At 38.3% G+C, this 12,230-nt stretch overlaps 1 protein-coding gene across 1 annotated transcript in view; it reads right to left on the bottom strand.

Moving 5' to 3' along the window:
- Positions 1 to 12,230, bottom strand: part of ARPP21 (cAMP regulated phosphoprotein 21) — a 144,551-nt gene that overhangs the window by 51,428 nt on the left and 80,893 nt on the right. Inside the window, exons 15-16 of the mRNA XM_062569494.1 lie at positions 7,434 to 7,664; positions 1,989 to 2,158 (exon numbers count right to left, since the gene is read on the bottom strand). Of these exons, the coding sequence (XP_062425478.1) occupies positions 1,989 to 2,158; positions 7,434 to 7,664 (401 nt within the window). The remainder of the gene's footprint in view (positions 1 to 1,988; positions 2,159 to 7,433; positions 7,665 to 12,230) is intronic.

The raw sequence follows: 12,230 nt of genomic DNA, 5'->3' as shown, positions 1-12,230 counted from the left end.
TATATTTTGATATCCAATAAACTAAAATAAAGCCGCAGGTACGCCTTACTATCACTCACGTCAAGCAAAGCCAAAACATGATTTTACATTTAATTTACAGAGATAAAATCGGAGAAGAGCATTGTATAAGTGTGTATTTGAATTTTGCTGATAATGACTGACTTAACTGGAGTGTGTCATAGGCTAAGGAACAACGATTGTAAAGCTGCTTTGGCAGAACATAATAGCTAAAAAAGATTAACAATGAGCAAACTGCAAGCTAACAACAGAGACAGGCCTGTCAGCTTGCAGAAGATGTTTATCTAAGTGAAAGAAAGATTTTCTACAGCATTATTACCTTGGAATAGCTTTACTATTTCTTTCATTTTAGTCTCTCATTTACTTGAGTCTTACATAGGTTTGGCACTACCTTTTTCTTCTAAATCCTGCTGAGACCAAATCAAGAAACGACAGCCATAAACATTAGCCCAAACCCAGTAAAATCAAAGCAACTTCACTGAACTTAAACAGTTACTGTCTAGGTAACCTGGGATGAAACTGTGCTGAATTACAACCTCGCAGAAAATATACAGTAGAACTCGGCTGCTGTGCTTATAGATAGGAGGTAAGATTCTTGCCAGAGCAGCTGCCTTTGTCTGGTTTGCAGACCACTCTCTGAGAGCAGGGAGATAAGCTACAAATTGAAATTTGAAACAGATCCAAATTCTTCTGCCCACATGCTGTCACAGCTGGCCATGTGCCACATGCAGTCCAGGAGCCAAAGAGCTGAAGCATCATGGCACAGAGCCCAAAGTACTGTGCCATTCCCCTCTATAACTGCACCTACAAAGTTTCTTGACGAGAGCTGGATCACATCCAGCCAGCTTGGGCGTAGGTGGAGGACCTTGGGTCTTTCTCTGATACAGGTGTGCTCTGAGACTGGGCTACCCAGGAGTACTTCTTTGGAAGAGTTTTCAGGGCCCTACGCTGTACCTGATGGTCTTTGAACTCAACCCCACTGCCTGCAAAAGGGACACAGAAAGGACCCTGACAGTTTACACCATGCCATGAGATATCCAAGGAAGTATGACGGGCCAGAGCCACTGAACAAATAAAGATCCCTCAAGGATCCTCAAAGATCCATTAAGCAGTAAATAACTGTGAAAGGTTCCAGTTCGAATTCCTTCTCCTCTCCTCCTACATTACCATTAATAGATTTGAGTTCTGCCCTCATCTTAGCAGGAGTTACATCACGAAAACAGTGTTCAGCAGTCAACCTCAGGAACAGTAGTAATGAAAATCTCCAGGCCCGTTTTGTCTAAGTATTCTTGTAACTTATATTTATGTTGCATGAAACAACTTCCTACTGTAACAGGAGAACTGCATAATGAGAACAGTAGTGTCAAATTTTAGACAGTCAGAAGGACAGAATTGCTAATGGTCTACTAGCATTAGGGATCAAATTTACCAGGAGTGTTCCTATTATAGCAGTTTAATATAAACCTATACATTGGTAAAAATAGAGAAAATATGAGGAGTAATTAAATGTTTGAAATGAGAGAGCATGAATATTTGTATGCTTTTATTTTCAAAGCCTTAGGAATGCGGTCAACAGAGAATCAATAAAGATATATGTACTACCACTCCTTTACTCTCAGCACTCTACAGAATTACAAAGTGCACAAGTCTGAAAAGGAAAATTTCAGCTTTCAATAACATGGCAATTTTTTTTGCAAAAGAAATTTAAAGACTATTGTGGCCATACACCAAACATCTAAAACAGTTCCTTTCAAAATGAAAGCATCCCTTAGATGAAATGAATCTTTCCTTTCTCTCTGTTTCATCCATGTTGAAAATATCAGTAATCACTGATATTGTGGGGCTCATTTGTTTCAAAAGAAAGGAAGAACACCCTGGTATTTTTGTCTAGCTGCATCCTTCCCTCTTCTCAGGTCCTCCTGAGTATCAGCAAGAGCTTCTTCTCCCTTTTCAATGGCCACCACACCTACCTGTGTGACCAGGTGACTTGCAATTTGCTGCTGTGGCTGCTGAACCTGCTGAGGCTGTTGGGATGAAGGCTGCTGCTGGGACTGTCCGACCATCTGGCTCCTCATTGTCTGCTGGCTGCTGGGAGGATTGTATATTGCCGGGGTCCCATCAGGATTTACAAATGGTTGGCCTGAAACAAGACACCCTCCCTTTGCTGAGTGTTTTCAAGAATGTAGTATTTGCCATATGAAATTATATAATCACATGTTTACTGACAGTTTGCTTTAGCTGATCAATCTTTAACTGATCTCCTACAATAAAATGTTCTTTACTCTCAATGCCTAATTATGCTATCAGCTATCTATTTTTTGCAGACAAAACAGTTAGCTTCTATTACGGAACTGCAATTTAACATAAAGCTGGCTTCTTCTTTAAATTTCACCAGAGAGTCAAAGTCTAATGCTATGTACATCACGTGTCAACTGGCAGTGTCTAGATAAGAAAAAAAAGAAATTTCTATATGGCTTTTTCAGTCATCTCATCTCCATAGCTTTTTGCCTGACCTGTCCAACAAGGGAATAGAGGAATCAATAGAATTAGCCTGGGAGGTTCCCAGTGAATTCTGCTCCCAAGCACTCCAGGGTTGTTTCCTCGAAATTTTCAAGCCACTATGAAGAACCTGAAATATAGGGATAAAGGCAGGCAGGGAGAGAGAGGGATTGTGCAGAAGTGCACAATCATGGGCTTACAACACAGTGAAGCAGAAACAAGACTAAGATGATAAAATTACAGTTTTACAGTACCAAACACAATTAAATCAGTGATTAAAATAGAGAACACTTGAGTTTGATGGTACGTCTATGAATGACACAAATGAATTCTTAACTCCTTCAACTACTGCCAGAACACCCATTTGCTTTGGCAGAACTTATTTTCAAGGAATGAGTGGAAGGTTGCCATTACTATAAGATGATTCAGGTGCTATGGTTATTTGAAGTCATTTAATGATGAAGTAGTTAATACTAAAATTGAACTCTGAAACAAACCCTAGAGGTAATGGATATTCACATGCATTTTCTTCTCAAGCAATAGCAGTGAAATGCATACAACTACTTCCAGCACTGTAGTTCATATAGAAAGAAACAGAAACCTTGTTACTAATATAATTCTGTATTTGAGTAACATAATGCTGTACTTTCGAGAGCTGTGCCCTAAGTAATTAGAGGAGATAGCACAGGAGGTTATCAAAGGAGAAGCACTTAAAATATTTTGGAAAAGTTGTCAATATAGTGTCCGAAGTCAAAATTGTGTCCGAAGTGCCGCTAAGGGCAGAATTTGGTACATACCTAACAACATAAAAATTATTGATCTCTTTTTGCTTCAGATATTTTAGATGGAGAAAGAAAATTTGCAAAGACAATGTTTGTAAAACTGAATCTTTACCTAAGTCTTGCATCATGGTCTTATGAACAAAAAAGAAATGGGATTCCTGGGTCAGCAAAACATTTTCCATGACTTCAGTTCTCTTTTCACTTCCATCATAAATTCATAAATCAAAGGAATGATACATATGTTTACACAATAAAAGTAAATTTTAATATTTGAGTGACAGCATTTAAGATAGGTAAACAGAAGTAGGCATACTTAAGATAAAAAGGGAGACCCAGATGAATCTGGATACTCGGAATGCATTAGTGAAATAAGGAATTTCTCATTTTTATACCACAAGTGTCCCTAGCTGATCCATCTGTTCTTCAGACTGCTTCTTTCCCCTCCTCCTTTTTAATAACCACATGTCAGAACTATACTGAAGAATCAGCTAAAGAAACCTTGCCTTCTCTCTTTAAAGGATCATCCACTTCCTGATCAAGTTGCCGTATTACAAACGAGGCTTGGCTTACACTCACAGTGAGGAAAGGATTGAGTGAAGTGAGTGAAAGTGAAGTATATGCCAGTTTTGTGCACTCGATTTCCTGCTTGGGAAATCGAAAATGGCACGGAGAGCATAGAGAAATTGTTTTTTCTCTAGACTTGGAGTCTTAGGCTCCAGAAGTAATTTAGGAGATTTGGGAAGGCTGAGATGATCCTTTGGAGCAGCATTTCATGTATCTGTGCTTCTAATTGGTGTCTCCTCAGATTTGGGAGATTTAAGTCCTTTCAAAAGTAAAAAGTGAGAGCTGCAGTGGAGGTTTCTTAAAGATGATCTCCTTCCCAAGCATCAACTATGACCCTGCTGGCAAATAATGAGGCCCAGAGCTGCAAAGAATAGATGTCTGGAATGGAAACACCAAGGTCTTCTGTCCACAGGGAGAACCACAGAGGCAGAGGCTTAAAGAGAAAAGAATTCCAAAAAGGCGTAAGTGGACCGCTGGGACTCAACATGGGTGACGAGCATAGCAGATTCCTGAAGTCTGTGCCAGGTACTCAAGGGAAACACTAAAGAACGTTTCCTGTGGCACAACAAAATATGACAGGACTGAAAGAGAAAACGTAATAGTATTTATAAAGATGAAAAAAAAGACCTATTAAGAAGAAATCTTGGAATAGGAAGTGAAAAGGAGAGATCAAATGGTAGTAAAATAGATATTTGTAAGTTCTGAACTGTGGCCTTGACAGAAGGGCAAAGACTGTGGTGTCATCCGCAGGAGTAAGAATGAAACATAAATGCTCTTAATTGTTGAAGGGGTTATGTCAGAGAGCATGTTATGAGATCTTTTAAATGGTAAAACAGACTGGAGAAGTGGGTGAAATCAAGGGCAAAACGACACAGCTCCATAAATCATTTTCTTTCCCCAAAGCAGCCAGAAGCTTCTACATTTGGGGAAGGAGAAGGAAGAGCAAAGTGGGGAGAAGAATCAAAGGAAACTGAATATGGTTAAGGAAAGAATGTGGACTGCCAACACCTGAACAGGAGCTGAGAGGTATAATCGGGGCTGGGAGATGCTGACAGCATCTCCTGATGCCATTAGAGGCTTGCACAGCCAGTGTCTACATAGTGTGAAAGGAAGCAAAGCTCTTTAAAGGACAAAGTGCTAGGATCAAAAGAAGAAGATTGGAAGTAAGCACTCTGCAAGAAGAGAAGAAAGAACTAAAGAATGATGTTACATAGGGAAAGAAAATCTATTCATTATAGGAAACAAAGCTTCTTTTTCATTTTCTTTAAACTGTCTTCTCTTCATCTATGTTTCTGACAGCATCCATCACTTTGATAGTCGAGCATAGCATCTAGCAATCTCTAAGTCTCATCCCTACGGAGTTTCTTTTGTAATGTAATCCTAATAAGATGCAAAAATTCTGAGTCCATGAGTGGCAAATTTGTAGCACGTATTTTGACACGTAAAAAATGCAGCAGACATTTACAGTATAGCTTGACTTCCAGCACGTATGGCAATGCAAAGCTATACATTTGAGACAAGAATTTCATTCTTTAGAAGATCTTGCCCCCTCTCTTTTCCTTATTATGTCTATATTTACAAATCAGCTGCAGAAGCAAAACAGTTAAAAAAAATAGAATTGTTTTTACAGAAAAACAGTTGCTCTATGACCATTAAACATCCACACACACAGAAGTCTCAATTATGCCTCAGAGGACAAGGCACACCAGGAGGGGAGACAGGGTACTCTCTTCTAGCAACAGCGATGAAAGGCAATATATATCTATGGTAGACACAAAAACTTCCTTGTTACCAGGGAAAAATATGAGCTAGCCAATGTAAATTGCTAAATCTACAAAACACATTGGATATGTTGCACTTAAACAACTCTGCTGACCTGCATGGGTGGTGAGCTACAGTCTCTATCCTTGCCATGGTCAGGAACACATACAACCTCTGAGCTAGTAGCGTGGCTGGAAGCAGTAGTAATTCCTTTCACTTGCTTCGCTCAGCCTGTCAACTGAATTATGGATGGATTTCTGCCTAAACCTGCTGATTTGTGTATAAAAGGGGACCACATTGTCTCAAAATGCCTTCTTTTGTATTGACCAAGAAATTCCAGTGCCTCAGACAGAACTGTCAACTTCCAGCACAATAGAAATGAATAAATTAATAATGATGGTTTTGGCTTATACCCATCTCCCATGTTCAGTTCTCTCCCATACTTAAGTTTTCAAGAAATGCATAAAAACCTCACTTATGCAGTCAGTATGAGGCTCTCATACCTCACTTACACAGTCAGTATTAGGCTCTCATATCAATAATGTAATCGTTTAAAAAAAACCTACATGTAAATAGGATAAGCTTTACTCCTTTCTGATTTTACGTATGCAGATACATATTGATCAGCAGTGGACACTACTCTGTATGTTAATGGAATGCTTAGTTTAATAGTTCTTAAAGACTAAATTTTTCTTAAATTCCTCAGCTTCCAGTTTTTCTTGATTGCATTCTGTCTACAGAGGTATTTCTGGCAGTGGGCTCACAAATAAGCTTTATTCCTTGGTATGAAAATATCCAAATAGAGAAATCTAATATACATAAAGACTTAAGTGTAAAGAAAAATCTTCAAATGAAGAGCTCCCGAATGTTCCATTAAGGACTTTTAAAGTATTTTGGTCTTGCTCTCAGCTCCCAGTACAATGGAAAATTCAGTGCACTGCATGCTTTGCTATTTTAAACCGAGCACAGCTCAGCCAAGGAGGGTAGAATAGTTAATCATGGTCACTGAAACAGTCTAAATCACTGAAGAAGCATCACAATCTCAACCTCTCTGAACCCTTTTCAAGCTATCAGTACAATACAGTGGGGAGTAATAGCGTAACATTACCTGGACTTCATCTAAACCAGGAAGATAACAAATTGCCTTAGACTTTCAGCAAGCACTCAAGTTCAAGCTGAGTGGTTTCTGAAGTGTACACAGTACTCAGATGACAGCAAGTGCCTCTTTTGAGTGCCTCTGTACTGCTAACTACCAGAGCAACACACAATTGAAGAGATTAAAACTTTCCTTTCCACAAAACTTCTGATTTAAATACAATTGCTAATCAAATAGCTCACACAAGAAAATTAACTCCGAAGTACTAATTCAGATGCAGCCTCTAAGCCTTCTGCAATTCTACTGTTAAGTAAATCTCTAAAATTTGGAGCATCAGATTTCAACTGCCCCGTATCTCAGCAAGCTTTATTATGGAGGACTTTCTCTCCTTACTAAAGTTAATGAGTTCTCAGAGGATTCACAACCAAGGAGTGCCAGGACTTTACAAGATCTAGATGTTGTGTGGGACTGCAGGAGTATAACCTTATGTATCATTTCCCACTGCTATGCCATGACATCCTCAGAAAGCCACTGCAGGTTTACTGGCAGCTCTAAAAACAACCTGTCAAATCTCCTTTCTGTACAAAATAGCCATTTTCTTCCATGTAAGGTGCCTGAAGTAAAGTATCTCCAGAAATTAGAAATTTTCTTATTCCACAGATGGCATCAGAAATATTAGAGGGCAGTATGATGTGGGAGAGCGCCCAACTGACCTGTGTGTGGGTTGAGAAGGATACTGCCAGGCGGTATCCCTGCAGCTTCAAGTGGAAGAATGATATAGCTGGTGTTGCTGGGTGCCACCTGGCCGCTCATCCCGTTCTCGGCGTAGGACACACTGCCCGAAGAGCTAGCGGTCACTCCAGGGACAAGAGGTGCACTTTGGAGAGGCTGATGTAGTCGTGACAGGGATCCTGAGGAGCCAGCGCTGCTGGAAGACTCTGAGCCTAACACAGAGACAGAGCCGTGGTTACAGCGGACCTCTGGTCCCCATCACATGTCATATACCCTGAGATAGTCTTCGAACACTGCAAAAGTAAACGCGAGGACATGCCCGCCACAGCAGGGCAGAGGTGTTCACTCCCCACTGTGCTCAGTCGTCAGTGGGATTTGCACAATTTAAAACACCATTTCTCCTGCCCACCAAAAAGTCTCCTCCTCTCCCCAGCCAGAAAATGATTTTATCAAACAGAAAACAAAAAGCACAGTATGTATTTATAATGCAAAGTTATTGGTTCATAAAGTATAAAAGTTAAACACAGGGTTTATAAATAGAAAAAAAAAAGTTTCCATAAGAAAAAGAGCAACTGAGTTCTCAGTCTACTCTGTGTTCTCAGAGTAGCTGTGCTATATTTTATATTACCTCATAGCTACCTAACATTTTTTCCACTTTGATTTTTCAGCATCTATTCTATTATAGGTGATCAATCAAGTTAAATTAAATGTGCTAAAACAGCACAGTAATGCCTAGAAGGATGATGAGTCATATTCTTTTAAAACTCAAATAAAATTTACAAACTTCATAGATTTTGACTAGGTTTCCACTTCTTTGACGCAGTAATGACAAGCATCTCACTGGGAACGTAAGGCTCAGATAAACACCTTGCTTAAAGCAGGAAGTTAAGGCAGATACCCAGGAAGTGGGAAAGCCAATGTCTGTACGGACGCTTCTTTCTGGAAGTAAGACAAATTTAAATTGAAACTTATTTGTATTTTGTTTATGCTCACTGTCTTTACATCTTTAATTTTCTTCCTTTAGATATAGGTTGAAAGGAAGGATAGAACTCATTAGATTTTAACAAACTTTTCCCATTTGGAAAGTAAATTACAGCCTTCATATTTGGGATACTTGTGGAGGACTCAGTATTTGACTACTTGAAAGTCTCTGATTTATTCTTAGCAAAGTCCTTATTGAAATTCATTTCTTCCCTCATAATTAGAATAAACCAAGTTTTATTTGTACAAGGCATATCAGCATCCTGCTCTCTAACAGATGTAGGGTCTTTCTACTGCAGATTGCTATGTAAAAGCTGATAAAAATTTTTATCCGTCTTTTTCAAATCGTATATCCAGATGATAATTACTACAGAGACAGCCATCTTTCTGAACTGCACCATTTGTCATTGGTAAACCCCCCAAATCTGCCTCTCCAACAGCTAATCAAGAAAGTAATAGCAATTTCAGAAGACTTTTTAAAATCTCTGCAGTGTACTCCAAAGCTGTATTAGTGGCTTTATTTTTCCCTCTCAGTGTAGGCTGAGGCTAGAAGTCCAGAAAGATTATTCCTGCAGGGCTACTTTTATTTATTGGACCATTTCAGTTTTCAGTGTTTCTGCAATTGGCAGAGATACTCTTGGAAGGCAGCCTCAGCAAGCTACACGCAATATTTTCAAACGTAAATGCAACTGCAGGAGTCTCATTTTCCTTTTGTAGCAATTACCATGTTTTTCCCGCATTCAACTAGCCCTTCTACATTCATTTCATGTTGCTTCCTGGAGTTCTAGCTTTACTTTCTCCTCTTTTTTCTTCATCCTTTGAATTCAATGGATTTGAAGCTATCTGGAGACGCAGGAGCGATGATGAGATTCCAGGAACTTCTCATTAGCATTTCTAAGCATGTCAGTAGTATCAAGCCTCAATTTGGACTCCTCTCTCTGCCCATTTTGTGCTATTCTAAAGAAATGCTGTGAGTGGAGAAGAAGATTGTGCCTCCGACATTCAATACTTTTCCGTTCAGCTGTTTTAATGGCAGAATCACAGATTGATCTTTATCAACTTCTGAATGCTAAAAGCCAAAGGACTGTAATGATTTCAGATGCACTGATCAAATGCTAAGCAGAAGTAGTAAGACAATCTCTGAAGCCATCACCACACATCAGCTACAATGATAGCTCTGAAAATGGCTGCCTTAAAAGATTAGAGATCTGCTCTTCTATGCCAGTAGATCAAGATCATGATTTTGAAAGAAAGCAAACAAGACTCAAAACAATTTCAGCAATTTTTGCGTATTTTTAAAATAAGCCTGGAAGTTATTGCTTAACTACTTTTGACCTCATTTAACCTGTATAAGAACGATCTATTTTAATTTTTTTCATTACTACAACTTATTTCCTATCATTTTAAGTCTAGACATATTAAGCCAAGTAAAATCCAACACTAATGTTTGGAAGTTAACACAAAATTAATCTTGTCTTTGTAGCTCTGATTAGCTGCTTTCACAGTTTCTAAATTTGGAATACGAAATCACCACATAATGAATTCAGTGCTGTAGAAAATGAAAAAATGGACTATCTGACTTTATTCGGATTCACATTGAGAGATGTCTTGCTAACGATTTCTGAAATGAACTTTGAGTAAATGAGATTCTTGCCCCCATTAGACAAACCATCCTCCTTTTTTTCTGTAATGACGGCTCTCTTCTAGACTGTTCTATAATTTTTTTACTGCTTCACAGTTGACATAATAACAGCCTTCATATTCTCATTGCCTTCCATTAATATATTTTTAAGTGTTCTCAGAGATTCACCACTCTGAGCTGTAAGAAAGAAAAAGAAACAGAAAAATTACCTCAGTGCCTTAGCAGCTTAATTTCTGGGAAGTGAGGGTGGGGCAGAGAAAGGAGGCACTCAAATTTTACAATATTCTGAATGCTAGTGAGCAACAGAACACAGCTTGCTCTATTTTCTTTGGGTTGATATTTAATAGCTGAAGAATTTGAACTTTTTTTCTGCTCATCCCACTTCCCAAGTCAAAGGTAAATTTTTCCTTTCTTCCCAACTGGACCATCACCATCTACTCACTGCTTGCTCCAGAGGAACAATTTTTTCAGGAGTAGCACAGTGCTGATCACTCCTGGAAATACTTTTGTCTTGGATATAGTTTCTTGGCTCAGAAATATTTATTTGGTAGTTACAGAAGTCAGGTGTTATTTTGTATACTACAGTGTATTTAGGTTTTTTTTGACAGTGGTATGTGCTCATGTGAACATGATACTTCTCTGCAAGCTGCACTTCTAAAAATAAGATTGATGTTTCAGCGCCATAGGTTGGCGGCAAGCTTATGACTGGAAACAGTTGGCTCATAATTTACTGCCCATATATCAACATTCCTGCAATTTCTCTTGGATTCACAAGATCCATCAGGCCACTGCCTGATTAAAGGAAATCACAAACAAACAAATATCTACCTCCAAAACCCAGACATCAAATCATAATTTGAAGAATGCTTTATCAAAAAAAAAAGGTTAATGAATTTAAATGTTTGCTGTAGAATTATATTTGCCCTACCAAATTAGCAATGAACACCTAACAGGAGAGATTAGATTGTAGTTCCAATTACTTGGAGCCACTCCAAAGAAGTTAATGATTCCTACAGAGCTGTATCAACACAGCTGATACCACAACACAGACGGCTTTTTGTAAATGGGGAGGAAAGAAACACACTCCACCAGATGTGCATTCCACTAATGGAACAAGGAAAATACATTAGAAAAAAAAAGCTCAAGGTGCAACAGTCTTTTTAGTCTTTCAGTAATTATTTAGATCTGTAGATACACACACATAGCACATTTCTTTGGAAAGTATAACTTCTATTCCCTCACAGTAATCTATATTGAAAACTATTGTAGTGTCAGTGAAAATAACACGATATGCTATGAACTATATTTTCTCTTCATGGGTGTAGTTAGATACTGAACAGGTGTATCTTCGATGGCCATAGGGACATGCTTAGTCAACCCTGAAAAGCCCACTGTACTACTGGAAATCTAAACTAACCAAGGTTTTTTTTATGGTGTGTTAAGTTGTAGGAATTGCAATTTGTTCAATTATTAGCTCTCCATATCAGTTCTCAATTATAACTTAAACAATATCTCTCTCTATTAAGTTTCAGCATGACAAAGTGGGAAATAATTTGCAAGATACAATCTGTGCTTTTAAAAAGAACAGCGCTTTTTAAACAGTAACAGGTGTACAAAAATGATATTCAGAGAACCAGAGAGATAACCATATGAGTTTAAGGCAGCCCCTTCTGCAAAGTTTTGCCTGAATAAAGTAGCACAATTCCTTTGCTAAACTCCTATTGCCATGCAGCCGAATGCAATTATGTAAGATTAATAGATACTACTAGATTCTGCTGCGGAAAACAGCACATTCCATGATCTGTCTTTGCCTAATGGGAAGCTGACTACTTTCTGTGCTTCAGTTTCTGTATGTACCATTAATTTTTGATTTACTAGAAGTTAATGCTAAGGATAGAACATTTAATTTTGGTGATAGTATTAGAAATGATCCAGAAAGATAACAGTACTAATATTGCATTATTTTATATTTTCCCAAATGCATCTGTGAAGTGTCAGTGAAAATACTTAAAATATTAGTATTTCCTGGTTCAAGACATTAATTTCACAATGTAGCTTGATAATTATCATATATTTAATTTTCACATTTAAAATAATCATCAACATTTTCTGTCATTTGGCCAATGAAGAACATTACTACCTGTTGCTTGCTGTC

This window comes from Rhea pennata, chromosome 2, assembly GCF_028389875.1.
Source record: "Rhea pennata isolate bPtePen1 chromosome 2, bPtePen1.pri, whole genome shotgun sequence".
In the NCBI taxonomy this organism is placed as follows: Eukaryota; Metazoa; Chordata; class Aves; order Rheiformes; family Rheidae; genus Rhea; species Rhea pennata.
The sequence above is the reverse complement of the archived record's forward strand: the minus strand, read 5'-3'. Positions and strand labels throughout refer to the sequence as shown.